This window comes from Cryptomeria japonica, chromosome 10 (assembly GCF_030272615.1).
Source record: "Cryptomeria japonica chromosome 10, Sugi_1.0, whole genome shotgun sequence".
Classification (NCBI taxonomy): domain Eukaryota; kingdom Viridiplantae; phylum Streptophyta; class Pinopsida; order Cupressales; family Cupressaceae; genus Cryptomeria; species Cryptomeria japonica.
In genome coordinates, this window is record NC_081414.1 from 765,569,375 (window position 1) to 765,593,162 (window position 23,788).

The 23,788-nt window shown below is 35.7% G+C and overlaps 2 protein-coding genes across 2 annotated transcripts; both read left to right on the top strand.

The window, feature by feature from the left end:
* Nucleotides 1-18,465: 18,465 nt before the first annotated feature.
* LOC131859209 (uncharacterized) lies at nt 18,466-19,368 on the top strand. Its single transcript, XM_059212779.1, has 3 exons — nt 18,466-18,513; nt 18,721-18,913; nt 19,001-19,368. Exons 1-3 carry the CDS (start codon nt 18,466-18,468, stop codon nt 19,366-19,368), a joined length of 609 nt encoding a protein of 202 aa, XP_059068762.1.
* Nucleotides 18,670-21,535, top strand: LOC131859503 (uncharacterized). Its single transcript, XM_059213326.1, has 4 exons — nt 18,670-18,913; nt 19,001-19,505; nt 19,593-20,152; nt 20,453-21,535. The coding sequence occupies exons 2-4, from the start codon at nt 19,403-19,405 to the stop codon at nt 21,020-21,022; spliced, it is 1,233 nt and encodes a 410-aa protein (XP_059069309.1). The 5' UTR covers nt 18,670-18,913; nt 19,001-19,402; the 3' UTR covers nt 21,023-21,535.
* Nucleotides 21,536-23,788: the final 2,253 nt, after the last annotated feature.

Below are 23,788 nucleotides of genomic sequence, written 5' to 3' on the forward strand. Positions count from 1 at the left end.
CACCATTTGGGATGAACCATTAGAAGAAGGTGTAGATTATTCTCTACCCCATGAGAGAAACCTAGCCAAAGGGGATGAAATCAAGATTGAAAACTCCCTTGATAGTTTCTCACCTTCCTTGAATCTCAATTATTCTCCCTCTAAAAATAAAGCATCTCCCTCTCCTCAACTTGGTTCTACTCATAAGGATACCATAGTTCAAAGCAAGATGGTTAACATCTCTTTCAAAGATCTCCCTCTCAAAAGTGAGACTTTAGAGAGTAATGTTGATCCTTCTCCTAGAGAGTTTATTCCCCATGTAGATCCTTTGATGATAGAGGATGATATGACCTTTCCTCGTATTACTTTTCCTACTAGAACATCAATGCCTACCCCTTGTCTCTCTCCTAAAATTGATTTAATCCATGATAAGATTTTAGTGCAAGAGAAGACTATCAATAATTCTTCCAACACTTTTGTTCATTCCTCTAAACCATCCTCAATCAATTTGATACATGTGAATGAAACACCTAACAAACCTCTCTTCACTGTCCAAGGTGCTTGTCCTTCTCAAAATTCTCAACCTTTAAATAAGCCTATCTTAGTGGTTCAAGGTGTTTAAGCTAATGATTATTTTTGCACTCCTAAGAAACCTATTATTACTGTGCAAGGAGGTTATTCTACTAAGAGCCCTTATGAGTATGCTAAGCAACTGACTAGAGAGAGTTATAATGCGGTTGCTCATACCTATGACACAAGAAACAATAGGCAACCTAATCCTCCTCCAGTTATCCCAACTTCACTTCCTCCTTCCCAACCTATTCTTCCTCAAGCTCCTCGTATTTCACAAATGCTTAGTAAGGACTATGATCTTATTGAACAACTTAAAACTACTCTGGCAAAGATTTCTATTTGGGATTTAGTTCAAACTTCACCTGCCTATCATGGGATGTTACAAGATGCTTTAAAAAATTTAGATGTCCCACCTGTAGTGACACCTAATAATAATAATAATAATAATAACATGGCTTCCCTGATTGATTCTACAAGCAAACCCAAAGCTCAAATTGTGTTCACACAAGATGAGTTACCTTCTCATGAAATTCAAAATCAATATGATCCTCTTATGATTGTAATTATTATCAATGAAAGTGCTATAAGACGAACCCTTGTGGACAATGGATCTAGCCTTAATGTTTGTAGTATTGATTTATTGGGCAAGCTTAATGTGGATCATTCTCTCATTAAACATTCTTCTATTTCTATTCGAGGCTTTGATAATGTTGGTAAAGAATGTTTGGGTATCATAACCTTACCTATTACAGTAGGTCCTGTTACTTTACCTACACCTATTCATGTCATCTCTGGTAATTTGACTTACAATCTTCTATTAGGGAGACCTTGGCTTCATAGTATGCAAGCTATCCCCTCAACTTTGCATGGGCGAGTCAAATTCATTTATGACAATATAACATACACCTTGCTAGCTGATACTAATCTTCAAGAACCATTACGAACTAGATCTTCTTGTTCAACTACTTCCAATCCTTCTACCACTTCAAATGCATCTACTTCCTTTAAGGATTTTGTCCCCTCTAGTACTCTTGATCCTTCTACTCAATCAGAATCTTCTCCCAAAGATATCTTTTCTCCCGAAAAGGCTCTCTTAGATGATGATTGGGGATCTTTAGACTTTAACCCTACTTTTGTAGGAGAATATAGAGTGCCTAAGACTGAGAAGGGAGAATCTAAGGAAGAAACTAAAGAGAAGCCCACTTTGTCTAAGCAATTCAGTAACAACTTTGTGGCTGCCTCCGATTCAAATAACTCTTCAACATCTTCCTCTAAAACAAATAGCATTGAGACCTATGGAGCATCACCATCTCTCTCTAATTTGGCATCCCTTTATGGTCATGGTTTTCACATTTTGGCTAAGAGTGGCTATAGTGGAAATGGTTGTGGCACAAATGAACAAGGAATTAAAGTTCCTTTAGAACATAACATGCATGAATATTCATTTGGACTGGGATATAATCTTTCTAAGCCCACCAAAGCATCTAAAAGACCATCTCTTAATGTGAATGCTATATTTAGTAGTGATGATGATCTCACTTCAACTAAATCATCTTCTACTTCTATCAACTCTCATTCCCCTCATAAGGAAATCTTGGCGATGAACAAATCTCTTTATGAATCCCCTCAAATTTCTAAATCCACTTATGAATCTTTATCTCCTATTCATCATAAAGTCCTTTCCTCCAGGGATAAGGCTCTAATAAATTACACTCATCCCTCTTCTAAGATTTCTTGTGACTTTTCTTCTTCAATTTTTATCATTTTATACATGTTTTTGATCTCACTTATAGTTGAGCATTTAGCATGTCATATTCAAATACCTCAATCAATCTATGATGTCTTTAAATAACATTAATGGCTATTATGTTGCTCATCATTATGTGACATTGGTAGCTCATTTACTGGGGGCTCATTGTCATTCATGATGGTACAATTTCAAGTGCAATCATATTTTTGAAGCAACATAATAGCCTAATTTTCTATGTTATCTCTTGTTCCTATGGGGACAAGAGTGATTTCATACATCTCTTCCTTTTATGGTTAAAATTTCCCTTTGGGGTAATAGTGTGGAAATATTGATCATCTTTTCTTTAGAATCCTCTTTTCCTAGATATGGGAGAAGATGTGTATTCTCTTTCTTATCCTACCCACTTCTTGTGAGGAGCATTTTACATACACTAATGTCTTGCTTGCATGAACTCATGTGAGTATGTAGTACATTTTGCTTATGTCTAAATCTCTCCCTAGAAGATTGTGTAAGTCCTTCTCATTGTCCTTATCCTTGGGAAGCAATGATCTTTCCTTATTTTTATCTAAGGATCCACTTTTTCCTATTTCGTGGATGGTGTGAACTTTATTATTTGATGTTATTCCTTGTATGCATTTGTTGTTGTTTGTTCAAGGATTCTCTCTTGCACTACAACCTCTTTTGCACTTGGTAAAATACATCCATAATGAATTCACCCTCCCGATTGGGTTAAAAAGAGCGTCATCCTTCATTAAGAATCACTTTCACCTCGCAAAAGAAGGAAGTATTGCATTCTTATTCTCTTCTTTGTCTTATTCTAGAAGATGTTATATTTGTCTAAGACAATTCCTCTTGGGGATAGGTGTCTTTTGTACAAAGATCTCTTCTCCTCTAAGGATCTCCTTTACACATACTACAAGATAACCCTTTTCAACTATCTTATCTTTTCTTCTCTTTGCATTTTGTTTCCATTTACATCCTTCATCTTGTGTTAGAGAACTCTCAAATCCTCACACTCTTTATTGTGTTGGAATTGAGATTTAGTCCTCTTTCTTACCAAATGACTCTCCATTAGTTTTTGATCTCATATCAAATCTTCTTGTGAACGTTTGTCATCAATATTCTTTAACAATTCGAAGTGGTAAACATGATACCCTGTTTCAACTCACTAAAATTAGCAAGCCGAAACAGGGGGGGGGCATATAGCTACCCTTGAATTTTCATCACCTTCCTTAGTAAGCATTAGGTGATTTTGTGATCTAATATGTGGTTTTGTAGGGTGCGGTTCCTAACTGTGTACTGCAGATACCGCTGGGGGCTTCGTTCGACAGACTTATGGATATATCCTTTTTCAAATAATGTTTACTTTCCTGTACTTTAGCTTGCATATGCACGTAGTACTCATATGACCGCTAAAGTGGGGGCTAAATGTAGCGTCGTAAATTGTACACACTTGCTAAAGTGGTACAATTTCACACCTAGTTTAGCACCCGCCTTGGCGCATTTTGCATTTCGCATTGCATTTCCCCTTTAGCACTTAATTAATTAAATTAATTAGGTCTAAGGTTCTATTTTATCATCTCCCATATCATAAAGTTGGGCCCTTTTCATTAAAGTGTGCCCCTTTCATTTTATTCTTCCAATACATCATTTAATCTAAAACCCTAATTAGGTCCTATGTTGAACTTTAAGGCCTGATTTCGGGGGTCAAAACATCTTGAAATCAGCTATAACTTCAGGATTCTATCTAAAATCATCATATCTGATGGCCCTGAAAATTTGGTGAAAAGTTGTCGGGACCGTGGCGCCCAGAGAGGACCATGGCCCCCGGAGTGCACACGGTCCCGGACATTTTTCCCGAAACTTTAGGAGCGCGATCCACTCATAAAATAAAGCTTAACCCCAAGAAATTGGTAGGAGATTCAATCTCTAGGTCAGCCTAAAGTGAAATCAAGACCTAGGGTTTCATATATAAGAGCTCTCTTTCTTCATTTGAAAGGATCCTGAATTTTTGGTTTCAGGGGCCTTCTATGCAGCGAAAGAGCAGATCTTTGAAGACTTCAACAACATTCAACATCCATACATCAAGCATTCATCAATTTCATTCATCCATTTAGGGCTTTGAAGACATAGAAGAATAATAAGAGATCACCGACTGAAGATTGGCTTGTACCCCTCCCTTAGGGTTGGGTATGATTTCATGTTGTTTTCATGTCTTTGCATAAACCTCATTATATCATTTGTATTCATGCTTTAGATCACTTTGCATCTTGATTTGGAGCATTTACATTATCATTTACAAGCAATTAGGGTTTACTTTGTAGGTTGCTCTAGTTTGCTTACTTTCATTTTAGGATCTTGCACACACACAAGGTCTGCACACACAACTTTTACTATACAACTTGGCTATTCGTGGAGGTGGAAATCACCAAAATGGGGGTTCGACTAAGGCAAAACCCTATATAGCCACCTACAACCCTTTTCAGATATAAGTGCAGATTTCTGAATTCGAAGGACGCCGCAAGTTGTAGATCCGACGGAAGTGGACCGAGACAGAACTTCACACCAAATTCCAACCCAGAAATCTAGGACAGGGGCGTGGGGTGCCCTGGTCCTACCAGGATAGGGGCGCTGGGCGCCCTGGTCCTTGTCCGTTTTGTCACAACCCTCCTTTATCACTTTTTTTTGATTTAAATACAAAACTTTATTTATACTCTTTGGATGAATTATTGAATGAATATTGTAAGGGAATAAATTAATAAACCACACACACATGGAAAATGCATATATATTTTAAAATTGATATTTAATTTCCCTCACCCAAATTAAGGCACATGTTGTAGGAGGAATAAGAAGCTTCTAGAGGCTTCTCCACCTCCTTGCATGTAACTCCTCCCACTAAGCCTAATTAATTTGCATGGAGGCCAAATTGGGAGAAGAATCTCTTTTTTTAAATTAAAAAAAAATAGGTAGTGGGTAATTGTAATTTCTTTTATAAAATGGGAACAAGTTTCAAAGGAAAAGCTAGCTAATCTTGATAAGAAATTTCTGCAAGTTGAATTCTCTTTGGTAGTCCACTTCATTGGCAGCTAGGATTTTGTTGGAGGATTTTTCTTCAAATTGGAGGATCAAGGAAGACTCCACACCATCTTCAAGCATCCAGGTTCCTCCAACTTAGTTCATGCATCTCATTTTTATGGTAGATTAGATTTGATTAGATTAATTATGAGTATGAAAATTTAATTGTATCTTGTTAAAGAATTAGTTTAGTTTTTGTAGAAAATGAGAATCCTGATTTTAATAAGATTCATTGTTAAATTTCTTGATATGAAATTAGTTTTTAGATTTTGTAAAGAATGAGATTTATTGTTAAATAAGATTCATTGTTTAAATTTTTAATAAGAGATTAGTTTCAGATTTTTAGAGAATAAAATTCATTGTTTGATAAGAAAATTTGTTTCAGATTTTGTAGAATGGAATTCATTTTTTTTGAAAATAAGATTCATTGTTTAAATTTTTAGTTTCAGATTTTAGAGAATAAAATTCATTGTTTCTATTTTAGATTTTGTAGAATGAAATTCATTTCTTTTGAAAATAAGATACATTAGTTTCAGATTTTAGAATAAAATTCATTGTTTGATAAGAAAATTTGTTTCAGATTTTGTAGAATGGAATTCATTTTTTTTGAAAATAAGATTCATTGTTTAAATTTTTAGTTTCAGATTTTAGAGAATAAAATTCATTGTTTTTGTTTTAGATTTTGTAGAATGAAATTCATTTCTTTTGAAAATAAGATACATTAGTTTCAGATTTTAGAATAAAATTCATTGTTTGATAAGAAAATTTGTTTCAGATTTTGTAGAATGGAATTCATTTTTTTTGAAAATAAGATTCATTGTTTAAATTTTTAGTTTCAGATTTTAGAGAATAAAATTCATTGTTTTTGTTTTAGATTTTGTAGAATGAAATTCATTTCTTTTGAAAATAAGATACATTAGTTTCAGATTTTAGAATAAAATTCATTGTTTGATAAGAAAATTTGTTTCAGATTTGTAGAATGAAACTCATTTTTTCTTGAAAATAAGATTCATTGTTTTAATTCTGATAAGAAATTAGTTTCAGAGTAAATAGAAATTAGATTATTATCTTCAGTTTATTTTGATAAAAACTAGATCTCCCTGTGTGTATAAATAAATCTTCTCTCTCTGTGAATGAAATTTCCCTGTGAAAAGAAATAAATCTTCTCTCTCTGTGAATGCAATTTCCCTGTGAAAAGAAATAAATCTTCTTTCTCTGTGAACGAATTTTCCCTGTGTAAAGAATAAAGGAAATGAAGAAAAAAAAAACCTCTCTGGCTATTGCTTCATTATATTTTATCTCTGAATATCAATCTGCCACATTGTTATTCCCTGTTATCTACCCTGCTCTGGGTGATTTTCAATAGATTAAAATACATTACTCCTGTAAGAAAAAAAATAATAATAACAATAATATTGTTTGCAAAAATATATATATATATATATATATACGTGCACATATAAATAACAAAAAAAAGGAAGTCGTTCAAAAAAAAACCTCTTAAAAATACCACCTTCGCCCCGCAACGCATGGCGTTTGCATTGTTATTAACCTGCATGCAAGGACGGTTACGTAGTAACCGATTGCAGGGTACGGACGGGCCCGCAGGGTCCCCTCATCCCTGCGGACCTGCGCATGCAGGGCCGCAGGGGTGATGGGACCCGTGGTCCCCACCCCGCAACCCCTGCTACCATCATAATAAGATACAAGCCATCCCATTTAAATTTGTTTTTTTAAGTATTTCGAAATTTGGAATTTTATTTGTTTGTTTTTTTAAAAGAATAATAATCTAAATTAATTACCATGTAGTTAATGTTTTTTTTTTTTTTTTTGGGTTGACAATAATGACACTTAGGAAATGATGACTTCTTTATTCCTTAGTGTAAGTTTAAGGAGATTGACTTTCAATTAAAAAAGAGATTAACGTGTAGCAAGATTTTTATTAAACTATTAAGAATCGTTGGGACACTCGATTGGCCCTTAGAGATTTACTTACCTTATTACAAGTACTTAGATTTAATCGTTATTTTGGATTCGTTAAGTCATCTTGCATCATAGATTAATTGCTTTCGTTAATGGTTCCTAACATGCGAATTATTTATAGGATAATTATATCTTTCATGCAATTATTATTATGCAAGTTTCATTTGTTATGCAAATTTACACTTCAAGTAGTTACTTCAATTATTTACGTTTTCATTTTCATTATTCGTAGTTAGATAACTAAATAAAGGAAGTTGGAAAACCAAAACTAGCAGCGTTCGGTATATATGGTGCCTCTGGGTCACGCTTACGGGTAATGCCGTCGTGTTGAACTACTGCACTTAACGCCTAATAAAGCTGCATTAACGACGTCTGTGGCATCGTCCCTATAAATCGTCGGGGAGTAATAAGGGACATTTGGAAGTTAAAAATCCAAGGGGCGGGTAATCCCTCTTGGATCGATAATTTAATAAGATAACTTTTAACTGAATTCCACATCCGTTGAGATAAACCTTAGTAAACCCCTCTTAGGGATGGTCAAGTTAAGAGCTCTCATGAAAATTACTTTATTTATTTATTTATTTATTCACCTCGAAGGGATATTGGTGATTGAAATTGGGTGACGCTCGTGATAAGAATTAGGTTCAAGTTATTTTGTTAGGCCACAAGCAATAGGCCATCTTGAGCCTTCGCTTAAGTGCTACCTTCGTGGGTAGCAACCGCAGAGAAACTGTCTGGGACACTGACCCTAGAAAGGGTTGCGTACCCACAAATCAGTTTACATCAACCCATAGATTAGAAAATAGAACTACATACTTTACGCCTTGATCCCGTGCCGAAGCGGGTATGTAGGCAGTCTTGGGACGGAGTTGTCCCTCGTACTCAGGCGTTCGTGGGTGGGGTTTAGGCTTGGTTGAGTAAGAATCCTAATTGAAAGATAAGATAATCAAACTTAATTCGATGCATACTCGGAAGGAATCCCGTATGGATTCGCTTGACTTCCCGAGGCTTTAAGCCAAATTCCGAGGTGGAATTCAAGCTTGTATTATTTTCTTATTACTCCTAAGAACGGCGACCTCGGTGCATTCTTGTTAGAAGAATGTAGTACTTAGTGAGTGGCTCAGGACCCGAATGGTCCCGATGAGTCTAAGTCTCTGGCCAGAGCATCTCCTATCCCGTTTGGATGGATGCCTACCCCGTATGGGTAGATGCCTATCCCGTATTGGATAGATGAAATTTACGTCCCGTATGGACAATTGCCTAACCCGTATGGTTAGGAGCTCATCCCGAATGGATGAATGCCCAATCCTATTTGGATGGATGCCCAGAGTATGCAATTGAATAAAACATAATAAAGAAAAAAAAAAAATATATACTCAATTTTTGTTGGATCAATCTAGGGTGGGTTATTACATGTGGTATCAGAGCAAAGGTTCAAATCTAGGCCTTGTGCTCACTTCAATTTATTCAACTAAGGGAATGTTTTACAATAATAGAAATTAAATTTTATTCCACAAAAAGAAAACTAACTACATAATTTAACTTTCAGGTAAAACCTAGAATGGCAAGAGGAAGAGGAAGAGGAAGAGGAAGAGGAAGGGGAAGAGGAAGAGGAAGAGGAATAGGAATGGGTAATGGAAGGCGTACTAGGAGTCAAAGGGAGGAAAACCATGAGGAAAACCATGAGGAAAACCATGAAGGGAACCATGAGGAAGACCATGAAGAGGCTCGACACAACCTAGGGAATAATGGAGATGGGGTCCAAGCTATAATCGACCTTCTAACCGAACAAAGAGATAAAATCAACTTCCTGGAACAATCACTGCAGGATCTTAGGGAAAGGCAGAATGACTATGAGAATAGAAGTGGTACCGAGAATGGAAACCCTGGTAGCAATCAAGGAAATGTGATGGGTAATGGAAAGGAAAATAACTTATTAGAACTCTCCAAGGATTTGAAGAAAATCACCCCTCCTAAGTTCGATGGGAGGCAGATTGGTGAAGGGGCTGAGAATTGGCTAAATGAAATGGAGAAATATTTTGAGCTAAGAGATTTCAGCGAAACAACTAAGGCTTTATGGGGCTCCTATCAACTCACAGGGGAGGCGGCTAGTTGGTGGACCAACACCAAAGAACAAAATGGGTATAACAGGGATACAATCACATGGGATCAATTTGTTCACCATTTTCGAGATACGTGGCTCCCTCAATTGTTCTTCGATGAGAAAGTGACAGAATTCCATAATCTACGTCAAGGGTCCCTATCCATTCAACAATATTGGGATAAGTTCGCCAAGTTGCTTAAGTATGTGCCTATGTACCAAAGGGACGAAGAAGGCCAAGCAAGGAAATTCATTTTGGGGCTGAATACCAACATAGGGGCAGAGGTTGATATGCATGGACCCAGAAATATGAATGAAGTACTTGAAAAGTCCCTAAGGCAAGAGAGGAAGATTCAGACACTAGCAGGACGGAACTATAATGGGAATCACTCATTCAAAAGGAAGCAAGAATTCAATGGAAACACTAACTTCAACAAGGGTCAAAGGAATAACTCTTCCGAAAGGAGACCACCACCTAATCAATATCAGAGGAATGGAAATGATAATAACAGGGGCAACAATAATAGGGGCAATGATAACAGGGGCAATAATAACAGGGGCAATGATAACAGAGGCAACTATAACAGGAATGACCAGCAGAACAAGATAACTTATCCACCCAGGGGAAATGAAACAAGGAATGATCCCCCTAGAAATCAAGGTAGGAGAGGTCCTCCAGGCGGATGTTTTATGTGCGGGGAAAATCATTTTGCTAGAGACTGCCCCAGGATGCAAGGGCAAATTAGAGCCAATCAACCCCAACAAGGGCCCCAACAGAGGATTCATGCAGCAGTTAGGAACCAAAGAAGGAGATACCAGAATGTTCCCGTGGAAACTACAGGTACACTATTTGAACAACCAATATCAATTCTAATTGACACTGGATCATCTGAATGTTTCATCTCACCTGAATTAGTGAACAAATATGCATTAAAAGTTAATCAAATGGAGTCATCATGGATGGTTCAATATGGGGATAAGGCAACTAGAGAAGTAACTAAGTGTTTACCAAGGGCAAAAGGTTTGTATGGACCGAGCAAAGTGATAAGGCATTTCAAATCTTGAAGGGAAAACTAACTTCAGCACCCATTCTAAAGGTACCAGACCCAAATGGACACTTCACAGTTGTAACAGATGCTTCTATTGAAGGGTTAGGAGGAGTACTTGTCCAAGATGAAGGGGTAGTGGCTTATGAATCTAGGAAGCTAAAGACTCATGAAGTCAATTATGCACCCCACGACTTAGAGTTGGCAGCAATTGTGCATGCCCTGCAAAAGTGGAGACACTTCTTACTAGGGAAGCCCTTTGAGCTTAAGTCGGACAACCAAGGACTAAAATACATCTTTACCCAACCTCACTTAAACGCCAGACAAAGAAGGTGGTTAGAGTTTCTAAGTGAATATGACTTTGAGATTGAATATATTAAGGGGAAAGAAAATAGGGTGGCAGATGCCTTAAGTAGGAGAAGACACTTGATGACTATAGCAACCTTCAAAACCTCTTTCAAAAGGCAAGTAATGGATGAACAAGGACATGACCCATGGTATGAGCAAGTCAAATTAACTTTAAGACACAACCCGACCGACCCTAAGGTCGAAGGGTATGCATTTGATGAAGATGGGCTACTCAGGTACAATGACAGAATCTATGTTCCTAATTCAGGGAATTTAAGGGAAGTAGTCTTATCGGAGGCTCACAATGCCCCTTATTCAGGCCACCCAGGAGTTAACAAACTTTATGCAGATCTAAGGAAATTATACTTTTGGCAAGGGTTGAAAGGCGATATTGTCAAGTACGTAGCTAAATGTTTGGAGTGTCAAAGAGTAAAGGCAGAACATAGGCACCCCGCTGGATTGTTACAATTGCACGATGTACCTCAACATAAGTGGCAAGTTATTAGTATGGATTTTGTACAAGGGTTACCCATGTCACCTTCTAGGCATGATGCAATAATGGTGGTAATTGACAAACTCACTAAGGTGGCACACTTTATACCAGGGAATCTGACAGATGATGCACCCACCTTGGCTAGACGTTTCATTAAGGAGATAGTTAGGTTGCATGGAGTACCAGAGAAAATCATATCAGACAGAGATGCAAGATTCACCTCCAGGTTTTGGACCACTCTTCAATCAGCTCTAGGGACTCAACTAAATTTTAGCACCGCATACCACCCGGAAACCGACGGTCAGACAGAAAGGACAAATCAGATTATGGAAGACCTGCTTCGTATGTACTGCATGGACCAACAGAGAAAATGGGAAGAGTACCTACCTTTGGTAGAGTTTTCCTACAATAATACATATCAAACATCTTTGGGAATGGCACCTTTTGAAGCCTTGTATGGTAGACCATGTCGAACACCTTTGAGTTGGGATAGTCTTGAAGATAGAGTGATTATTGGGCCAGATATGTTGAGAGAAATGGAAAGGAAAACTAAGGAAATTAGGCAAAGGTTGAAGGAAGCCTCGGATAGGCAGAAAAGTTATGCAGATAAAAACAGAACACCAAGGGAGTTTGAAGTAGGAGAGAAAGTCTTCCTAAGGGTTAGGCCACACAAGAGTTCCATAAGATTTGGGAAAAAGACTAAGCTTGCACCTCGTTATGTCGGACCCTTTGAAATATTGGGAAGAATTAATCCAGTTGCTTATCGGTTGGCCTTGCCTCCCCAATTGAGCCGAATCCATGATGTCTTCCATGTATCTCTTCTTAAGAAGTATGTACCTGATGAGAAACACATTTTGAATTGGGATGCCTTGCAGGTCCAAGAAATGGGGGGAATAATGATAGAGCCATTCAGAATCTTGGAGAGGCGCCAGTGCCAGTTGCGCAACAGAGAGGTTGATCAGTGCAAAGTGCAATGGGACCAGTACGACGAGAAGAATGCCACGTGGGAGGATGCTAAGGAGATGCAGCAGCTATTTCCCTTTTTGTTTTGAACATGAACTATAAACTCTTTTGAATGCATTTAATAAGTGCATCGGGACGATGCACAGATTAAGGGGGGGAGGATGTCACAACCCTCCTTTATCACTTTTTTTTGATTTAAATACAAAACTTTATTTATACTCTTTGGATGAATTATTGAATGAATATTGTAAGGGAATAAATTAATAAACCACACACACATGGAAAATGCATATATATTTTAAAATTGATATTTAATTTCCCTCACCCAAATTAAGGCACATGTTGTAGGAGGAATAAGAAGCTTCTAGAGGCTTCTCCACCTCCTTGCATGTAACTCCTCCCACTAAGCCTAATTAATTTGCATGGAGGCCAAATTGGGAGAAGAATCTCTTTTTTTAAATTAAAAAAAAATAGGTAGTGGGTAATTGTAATTTCTTTTATAAAATGGGAACAAGTTTCAAAGGAAAAGCTAGCTAATCTTGATAAGAAATTTCTGCAAGTTGAATTCTCTTTGGTAGTCCACTTCATTGGCAGCTAGGATTTTGTTGGAGGATTTTTCTTCAAATTGGAGGATCAAGGAAGACTCCACACCATCTTCAAGCATCCAGGTTCCTCCAACTTAGTTCATGCATCTCATTTTTATGGTAGATTAGATTTGATTAGATTAATTATGAGTATGAAAATTTAATTGTATCTTGTTAAAGAATTAGTTTAGTTTTTGTAGAAAATGAGAATCCTGATTTTAATAAGATTCATTGTTAAATTTCTTGATATGAAATTAGTTTTTAGATTTTGTAAAGAATGAGATTTATTGTTAAATAAGATTCATTGTTTAAATTTTTAATAAGAGATTAGTTTCAGATTTTTAGAGAATAAAATTCATTGTTTGATAAGAAAATTTGTTTCAGATTTTGTAGAATGGAATTCATTTTTTTTGAAAATAAGATTCATTGTTTAAATTTTTAGTTTCAGATTTTAGAGAATAAAATTCATTGTTTCTGTTTTAGATTTTGTAGAATGAAATTCATTTCTTTTGAAAATAAGATACATTAGTTTCAGATTTTAGAATAAAATTCATTGTTTGATAAGAAAATTTGTTTCAGATTTTGTAGAATGGAATTCATTTTTTTTGAAAATAAGATTCATTGTTTAAATTTTTAGTTTCAGATTTTAGAGAATAAAATTCATTGTTTTTGTTTTAGATTTTGTAGAATGAAATTCATTTCTTTTGAAAATAAGATACATTAGTTTCAGATTTTAGAATAAAATTCATTGTTTGATAAGAAAATTTGTTTCAGATTTTGTAGAATGGAATTCATTTTTTTTGAAAATAAGATTCAATGTTTAAATTTTTAGTTTCAGATTTTAGAGAATAAAATTCATTGTTTTTGTTTTAGATTTTGTAGAATGAAATTCATTTCTTTTGAAAATAAGATACATTAGTTTCAGATTTTAGAATAAAATTCATTGTTTGATAAGAAAATTTGTTTCAGATTTGTAGAATGAAACTCATTTTTTCTTGAAAATAAGATTCATTGTTTTAATTCTGATAAGAAATTAGTTTCAGAGTAAATAGAAATTAGATTATTATCTTCAGTTTATTTTGATAAAAACTAGATCTCCCTGTGTGTATAAATAAATCTTCTCTCTCTGTGAATGAAATTTCCCTGTGAAAAGAAATAAATCTTCTCTCTCTGTGAATGCAATTTCCCTGTGAAAAGAAATAAATCTTCTTTCTCTGTGAACGAATTTTCCCTGTGTAAAGAATAAAGGAAATGAAGAAAAAAAAAACCTCTCTGGCTATTGCTTCATTATATTTTATCTCTGAATATCAATCTGCCACATTGTTATTCCCTGTTATCTACCCTGCTCTGGGTGATTTTCAATAGATTAAAATACATTACTCCTGTAAGAAAAAAAATAATAATAACAATAATATTGTTTGCAAATATATATATATATATATATATATGTGCACATATAAATAACAAAAAAAAGGAAGTCGTTCAAAAAAAAACCTCTTAAAAATACCACCTTCGCCCCGCAACGCATGGCGTTTGCATTGTTATTAACCTGCATGCAAGGACGGTTACGTAGTAACCGATTGCAGGGTACGGACGGGCCCGCAGGGTCCCCTCATCCCTGCGGACCTGCGCATGCAGGGCCGCAGGGGTGATGGGACCCGTGGTCCCCACCCCGCAACCCCTGCTACCATCATAATAAGATACAAGCCATCCCATTTAAATTTGTTTTTTTTAGTATTTCGAAATTTGGAATTTTATTTGTTTGTTTTTTTAAAAGAATAATAATCTAAATTAATTACCATGTAGTTAATGTTTTTTTTTTTTTTTTTGGGTTGACAATAATGACACTTAGGAAATGATGACTTCTTTATTCCTTAGTGTAAGTTTAAGGAGATTGACTTTCAATTAAAAAAGAGATTAACGTGTAGCAAGATTTTTATTAAACTATTAAGAATCGTTGGGACACTCGATTGGCCCTTAGAGATTTACTTACCTTATTACAAGTACTTAGATTTAATCGTTATTTTGGATTCGTTAAGTCATCTTGCATCATAGATTAATTGCTTTCGTTAATGGTTCCTAACATGCGAATTATTTATAGGATAATTATATCTTTCATGCAATTATTATTATGCAAGTTTCATTTGTTATGCAAATTTACACTTCAAGTAGTTACTTCAATTATTTACGTTTTCATTTTCGTTATTCGTAGTTAGATAACTAAATAAAGGAAGTTGGAAAACCAAAACTAGCAGCGTTCGGTATATATGGTGCCTCTGGGTCACGCTTACGGGTAATGCCGTCGTGTTGAACTACTGCACTTAACGCCTAATAAAGCTGCATTAACGACGTCTGTGGCATCGTCCCTATAAATCGTCGGGGAGTAATAAGGGACATTTGGAAGTTAAAAATCCAAGGGGCGGGTAATCCCTCTTGGATCGATAATTTAATAAGATAACTTTTAACTGAATTCCACATCCGTTGAGATAAACCTTAGTAAACCCCTCTTAGGGATGGTCAAGTTAAGAGCTCTCATGAAAATTACTTTATTTATTTATTTATTTATTCACCTCGAAGGGATATTGGTGATTGAAATTGGGTGACGCTCGTGATAAGAATTAGGTTCAAGTTATTTTGTTAGGCCACAAGCAATAGGCCATCTTGAGCCTTCGCTTAAGTGCTACCTTCGTGGGTAGCAACCGCAGAGAAACTGTCTGGGACACTGACCCTAGAAAGGGTTGCGTACCCACAAATCAGTTTACATCAACCCATAGATTAGAAAACAGAACTACATACTTTACGCCTTGATCCCGTGCCGAAGCGGGTATGTAGGCAGTCTTGGGACGGAGTTGTCCCTCGTACTCAGGCGTTCGTGGGTGGGGTTTAGGCTTGGTTGAGTAAGAATCCTAATTGAAAGATAAGATAATCAAACTTAATTCGATGCATACTCGGAAGGAATCCCGTATGGATTCGCTTGACTTCCCGAGGCTTTAAGCCAAATTCCGAGGCGGAATTCAAGCTTGTATTATTTTCTTATTACTCCTAAGAACGGCGACCTCGGTGCATTCTTGTTAGAAGAATGTAGTACTTAGTGAGTGGCTCAGGACCCGAATGGTCCCGATGAGTCTAAGTCTCTGGCCAGAGCATCTCCTATCCCGTTTGGATGGATGCCTACCCCGTATGGGTAGATGCCTATCCCGTATTGGATAGATGAAATTTACGTCCCGTATGGACAATTGCCTAACCCGTATGGTTAGGAGCTCATCCCGAATGGATGAATGCCCAATCCTATTTGGATGGATGCCCAGAGTATGCAATTGAATAAAACATAATAAAGAAAAAAAAAAATATATACTCAATTTTTGTTGGATCAATCTACTTTCGGCTCACTACCTCAAGCACACTTCTAGGTGTATTCAAATTTAGCAACCTTCAACTCACTACCTCTAGTATGCATTAGTGGTTTCTTCACACATTTCCATAATAACACTTAACCACACATCATTTGCTATGATCAATCTTTAATCTATTTCCTCTAAAAACCTTCAAAATACTGATTAGGTCAGTCTCAAAGAAGCATATAGATAAAACATGTAGCATCACACGAGTCAACCACAAAACACATAAGCCAAGAGGGATAGCTTGTTGTAGATCAATGAAAGGTTTAATTAGGGCTAAAAGATATCACAATACATCTTCCAAACCTATACAAATGCATAGAACCATGACATAAGCGCAAACCTTCATGTTGTCATCTTTCACATCCCTTTACAAATGGTAATTTTATCAAATGAAATAATCATTTCATTCTTGAATAAATATAGTGTTGAACTAAAATTAATGAGAAATATATCTTATTAGAACAATTCATCACTTATGGTGCAATGGGTATGTTGATAAACTCTATCTAGAAGCACACCTTTTAGTGAATTTAAATTTTTCTTTACCCTAATTATGTATTAGTCTCTTATGTTTTCTAATTACATTGATGTCGCTTATGAAAAAATATCACCAATTAATTAGAATTTGGGTGGATGTTTTTCTAATAAGGTTTTATGTATATTTTTTTTTATAGGGATTGGGTTTTATTGATCGATGTAATGTATTCCCAAGTCTTTGACGTTCACATGTTGTAGGAAAAATTAAGATGAAATTTTCAGTAAACGAATGGAACAAGTTTTTGTTTGGATTGAATATATTATTGTTCAATCAACTAATATGTTTTTCAAAGCTATAAGATTTCCACAATCCATTCAAATCTTGTATGCAGTTTCTAGGTTTGATTGTGTGAGAAATTTTGAACCATCATAAGGAACATAAGGAAAGAAAAAACAACATAAAACCTCCCTAATATGGAAATAAGACCAAAAGAAATGCTACCCCAAAAAATCTAAAAAATAAAAAACTACAAAAAAGTGAAAGAACAAACAAGTTAAAATTAAAAAAATCAAAGAAAAATAACTAAAGAGCACCTATGAATAAACAAAAAAAATAAACAAGTAAATAAATAAATATAAAAATATATAACTCTATAAATAAATCAAAATTTAAATTTGTTTCAAACACAACAAGAAAAAACAGCAATCAAAATATTGAAAAAAATACAAAATGAAAAGGAAACACCCAAAACTTCTATATATGTATGTATGTATGTATGCATGTATGTATATGTATATGTGTATGTATATGTGTATGTGTGTGTGTATACGTGAATATGTATATGTATATATATGCATATGTATATACGCAATACATTTTTTCTTGCCAATTTTTAGATTAACGAAAGTACTAAATTTAGAAAAGGGTTTAATTATTCCTATTAATTTTACACTAGAACGTTGTAACAACAAGATTTTGTAGTTATTTTTTATTTTATTTTTGAAACTTATAAAGATATATAACTAACCAAAGATCCACATAACTTTAATATGATTTTTATAAATTAATCATAAAAACTTATGATTTATGTATTCTTATTATTAAGTATTATTATTTTTCAAAAGATGTTTATTCCAACTATAATTAATATAATAAAAATATTGTTTAGAAAACATAATAACAACATTAATGATATAATCAAATATTTATTATGATTATTGAACAATATATAAGTAAAAGTATTATCTAATGTCCTAATAGATTCCTTATATTATTAATTCGTTCAGCAATGTGATCTTCTGTTTTTGCGTTGGGCAATGACACTGAACAAATCATCTTACTACGAGTATTAGTGGTGGATTGTGCAATAGAATTGTAAAAATCAGCTTACCACGCGCAGCTCATGGATAGAGCTTGAGCATCTCGTGGCCCATGGGTTGGAGAATCGTGGCATTGCATTGAAATGAATTGATTTAAAGGCTCCACAACTACAACACTAGAGAGAATGACAACTAACCAAAACTCAAAAAGTATCTATCATCCAGCATAGAATGGTGTGACAGTCCCTTAACAGGCCCTTTTGGTGCCTGCACAGACATTTTCATGTTAGACTTCTTTTCGACAACATCTATCCAGCAAACTACATGCCCATTTTACCGTAAACAATAAATAAAAACTGGAATTTTTTCATGAAATCTCCATCGAGCAAGCTGGATGAACAGTACGGCATTGAGAATGTACGTTCGTTAGTTAATTTACAATATATGCTGCCGTGTAAGCAACCTAAACATTGGAAATCATCAACATATAATTTAATGTTGCAATGAATCACCGCTTTGAGTGTTACTGAAAGCACCTTTTAAATGGAGGAGAAGCAAAGGAAAAGCAGCACAGCCAGTGGCTAAGGGAGTTCTACACTCTTGTTGAATTGCCTTGAATTGCAGCGTGTCGAAAGGCTTTCTAATATGGAGAGCGCATCTATTGAAACGGCCTTCTTTGAAGCCTGTGAAAGTGGTGATATAGCCCAAGCCAAAATGCTGCTCGCACTCAGAGTTTTCGATCCCACTAGACTAGTTAGTAAGAGGACGCCAGAGGGAAGAACATGTTTACATCTTGCAGTACTTGCAGGAAGTCCAGGTTGTTATCTTCTCGCAGTTAGTTTTTTAAATTTCAAGCTTTAGTTACTTGTTTTCCGCGCTAAACTATTCCATTCATGAAATGCAGATTTGTTAAAAAAATTTAAACTGCGACAATTCATCAACGAGATGGACAATCGAGGCGACACGGCCTTGCATTTAGCTGTCTGGAAATATCGTCTAGATCTGGTGACATTATTGTTAGATGGTAAGGCTGATTGTAAGGCTGACTTGAGCGTGAAAAATAACAGGGGAGAAACTCCGCTATGCGTGGCTGTAAAGTTTGGATCCCTGGATGTTGTGAAGAAGTTGATAGATCATGAACCGGAGGCCGTCCAAAAATTATGTAAAGATGTCAAAATTTTGCATCTTGCTGTGAATCTTAACCGAGCCAATATTGTTGGATTTTTAATTAAAAAAAGTGTAGTTATAAAAAACAGAAACGGCCTTCTTTGAAGCCTGTGAAAGTGGTGATATAGCCCAAGCCAAAATGCTGCTCGCACTCAGAGTTTTCGATCCCACTAGACTAGTTAGTAAGAGGACGCCAGAGGGAAGAACATGTTTACATCTTGCAGTACTTGCAGGAAGTCCAGGTTGTTATCTTCTCGCAGTTAGTTTTTTAAATTTCAAGCTTTAGTTACTTGTTTTCCGCGCTAAACTATTCCATTCATGAAATGCAGATTTGTTAAAAAAATTTAAACTGCGACAATTCATCAACGAGATGGACAATCGAGGCGACACGGCCTTGCATTTAGCTGTCTGGAAATATCGTCTAGATCTGGTGACATTATTGTTAGATGGTAAGGCTGATTGTAAGGCTGACTTGAGCGTGAAAAATAACAGGGGAGAAACTCCGCTATGCGTGGCTGTAAAGTTTGGATCCCTGGATGTTGTGAAGAAGTTGATAGATCATGAACCGGAGGCCGTCCAAAAATTATGTAAAGATGTCAAAATTTTGCATCTTGCTGTGAATCTTAACCGAGCCAATATTGTTGGATTTTTAATTAAAAAAAGTGTAGTTATAAAAAACAGTGGAATTCTCAGAGAGCTTATCAACCAACGTGCTGAAGTCCCTGGCATAAAGCGAGCTGATAATGAAGGTAATCGTGATATGAAGGTTTCTGTTGATTTCTCATTTAAAAAGGTGGAGTTGTCGGACCTTAATGGCCAGCCTAACAGCCAGGCAATTGTTCAAGGAGATACGCCCTTACACATTGCAGCAAGGAACAAAAGTGAGCCTGTAAGTTTTCTGTTTTGGATTTTAAACTAGAAAGCTAATATTATACCAGGCGGTTTCTTAATAGGACATATACTATTTCAAAAACTAGATAAATATATCATTAAATTTTAGTGAGTGGGTATTAAGTTTCTTTGTAGAATCAGTACTCGTATTTCCTTTTTTCAGTTCCCAGAAGCACAAGCTTTCCAAGTTATACATGAATTTTAGATTATCAGTTGGGCCAGTCAACCGTTTTTATTTATCATTAGGAAGTAAATTAGCCTGGTTCTCATTTAATGATATCTTTTTGTTTGGGCGTAGATTGTGGATACGCTACTAAGGGTGCCTGGGGTGAACAAGCATGCTCTCAATAGTGAGGGAAAAACACCTCTGGATGTTGCAAGAGAAGTCACGGAGTACTACGAGTCTTTCAGGATTATAAGAAAGCTCACAGATTATAAACCCAGTCCCAAGCCATTCATGTACTGTGCGCCAGAGGTGAGCAAAGAAAAGCACAAGAGAGCCACGGATATGGTTAACAAAACCTTCGATGACAGACGCAATACTGAACTGGTGGTGGCAGCATTATTGGCCACCATGACATTTACGGCTGCGTTCACAGTTCCAGGTGGCTCGGACCAGGATTCTAAGGATGGGAACCAAGGGGCCCCTATTCTCCTAGGCTATTATATGTTTAAGCTCTTTATTATTTTCGACTGCATAGCCTTCTTTCTATCTCTCTTCGTTTGTATAATGTGGGAAATGGCTTCAGAGCTTACCACAGAGGACAAGATGTTGTTCATGAGCGTCAGTGCTTTGTTGACCTGCCTCAGCTTTGGATTCAATTCTTGCGGTTTTATGGCTGCAGTGCACACGATATTGGCACATTAAGACCCGATCCTCGCTTGGGTGATTTTGGGTATTCTCTTATTCATCGAATTCTGTGTTACTATTGCATTTATCCATCAATCGGTAATTTTTGCAGTGGGGCGAGCTAGATTCCACCGTTTGTGCGGTGTACCTCGTCTACTGGATAGTATTGTTGAAGGTGTATGGGAAAGAGCAGAAAGTTTTGGGGTTCTCAAGATTATTCGCTCACTAGAAGAAGCTTCCCATAATGCAGTCGAAGGAGATGTTGATGAAACTTCCCATAATGCAATCGTTCCGATACGTTCCTGACCTTCATCCTTGTAGCTCAACAATCTGTTTATTTCTTGCCGTACAACCTTCACTGTTTACTCTCTCCATTACATTGCAACGATCGCCGTACTCCTCTATAGGGTGTGATTATTTGTGGGCATGTAACCTTAATAAATCTTTGTTATGCATAATGTAATGATGTTTAATTATTAAAATCAGCATTATCCGTGTTTTTTAATGTATCGGTGAGGGAAGGGGTTTCACTTTTTTATTACTGGATAAAATATTGCAAAATATAAATACCTAGATTATACTATTCAATGGCGTTACATCATCTCTACCAACCCTATTCTTACCATGAAGAATATTATATTTTACATTTAAGTTATTTGTGTTAAGTTTTATGGAGTTCAATCATAATATTGGATATAAGAGTGTTGGCATGAAAGGGATATTTTTTCTAGCTACTTTATCATTTAGGTTTCATTCACATTAGTTACTTAGGTTTATTTAAGATATAGATAGAATATTTATTATATTTCAAGTCATATGATTAAAGGACACACCATAATATTATGCAATCATATGTCCTACCTTGGTCCATATAAATAAGGAGTTCCCTTTGTAATCTCAATCAATCAGTTAATTGTAAGTAATTTATAATTTACATCCTTTCATAAAACATCATTATTGTCTTATACTTGATCTCTCTTATTTTTTCATCGAAATTTCCAAATCTCGGGTGTCTACAATCATTAGCGAAATCTTGCATAATATAGAGAATTACATACCGACTCTTATCTAGTATGAAAGGTTGTGGAATTTCTTCTTGTTAGTCATAATTAAGAGATCTAGGTTGCAAATTTTGGCGAATCTTGGAAAGTTGAGTATGATCTTCTCTTGCATCAAATGGTGATCTAAAAAATTAGAAAAACTTGATAGAAATATTAGATTCGAGGTTCCTCTTTGTGGTTTCATATGGTAGAATCATTTGAAGTTTGTTAATGCAAATATGAGCTTCCTATTAAGTTTAGAGTGTCCAACAAGATTATTTTTTCTCTTTATTTTGTCTAAATTAAAAATTTGAGGCTATATCCCCAAGGGATTAAAGTTTGCAAGTTTGATGTTAAGTCAAAAAATAACTATAATTTTAAAATATTTTGAGTCAAAATAAATCAGCCATCATATCCACAAAGTCTAAGAATCCTAAGATTGGTCATAAAAAATTGGTCCTTTGCCATCAATGTTGTATGCTCACCCATATGATCATACAATTTCTAGTGCAAACACTCTGTAGCTCTCTAAAATCAATTAAATTTTTAAAATGCTAACTTTAAAACCTCATATCTAATGTTTTCAAAAGGTTTTTTTTAGAATTTTACTGGAGTACTCACCAACAAACCTCATTGTGTGATATAGCCTACACTAGTAGCAATGGCCTCACCTCCACTATTGACTAGCATAAGAAAAGGTAGAAGCAACTTGTAGAGGATGATATTTGTCACCCTCAAGGGGAAAACCTACCTTCACTCTACCTCACTTAAGCTAGCGCTAAAGGTTAGCCAAGGGATGCTAAGTACAAAAGAGGATAAATGACCAGTAAACAAAGCTCTCAGACGATCCTGCCAAGTCTCTGTCTTGAGGACAAGTGTGTGGAACTAGGATAGTAGTGTGGCCCATTGTCATCCTGCACTGACAGAGTATAGAGATGATACAAAAAATGATAGATTTGACTATATTACTAAGAAAATGATGTAAATGATAAACTAAGATAAATAATACAGAATGCATGACACTAAAAGGAAGTGAGAGAAGGATAGGAAAAGCTTACAATTGGTCCATGAATGAAGCCTCCAATAAGATGAGTTCTCCTCTTTGATCACAAACCTGCACACAAACAAAGAGGGAAAATGTTGGGGGCTGTGTTTAGAGGCATGTCTTTGTCAGACCTTGGTTTCGATATTTCCACCTCCATGGACAACCCAAATTGTAGCAACGATAGGAAATAAAATGATAAAGATAAGAAATGGACAATTAAGACAATAGATATGCAAATGAACTAAGAAAGATATTGAACTCCCCTCCAACACTTGTGAAGACGACACCACAGGTTCTCTAATAAGGTGCAACAATGGTGGTCTTGAAATGCTAGATAATCTATGTATGATAAGGATAATGGACGCCAAGAGCTCAAGTTACTTCTCCAAAATGATCAAGAATCCTTTTCCATTACAAAAATGCATGAGAGATAGCCTCCAAAGTGATTCATAACATCAATGGCTGAGGACAGAGGCATTAGAAATTCTTCTGGGCATAGGCATAATGCTAAAAATACCACCTACAGATTGACAAATTTGGAGGATGCTAGCACGGCACAAAGACATCTCCACAGTGCACTAGAGTCCATAAGTCAACTGGTCAATATGCTCGATAAAATACAAGTTGTAATATGACAAGTCAATCCATGTGGACAAAAGGGTAAATAAGAAATGAGTATTCCTAATTTTCTTGTAGTGA

What these genes read in the sequence shown, in the direction of transcription:
- LOC131859209 (XM_059212779.1), top strand. Translation starts at nt 18,466, where the DNA reads ATGAAATCTCCATCGAGCAAGCTGGATGAACAGTACGGCATTGAGAAT. An exon ending in AACAGTACGGCATTGAGAAT is followed by an intron (nt 18,514 to 18,720) that starts GTACGTTCGTTA and finishes CTTGAATTGCAG; the next exon opens with CGTGTCGAAAGGCTTTCTAA. An exon ending in AGTACTTGCAGGAAGTCCAG is followed by an intron (nt 18,914 to 19,000) that starts GTTGTTATCTTC and finishes CATGAAATGCAG; the next exon opens with ATTTGTTAAAAAAATTTAAA.
- LOC131859503 (XM_059213326.1), top strand. Translation starts at nt 19,403, where the DNA reads ATGCTGCTCGCACTCAGAGTTTTCGATCCCACTAGACTAGTTAGTAAG. An exon ending in AGTACTTGCAGGAAGTCCAG is followed by an intron (nt 19,506 to 19,592) that starts GTTGTTATCTTC and finishes CATGAAATGCAG; the next exon opens with ATTTGTTAAAAAAATTTAAA. An exon ending in CAAGGAACAAAAGTGAGCCT is followed by an intron (nt 20,153 to 20,452) that starts GTAAGTTTTCTG and finishes GTTTGGGCGTAG; the next exon opens with ATTGTGGATACGCTACTAAG.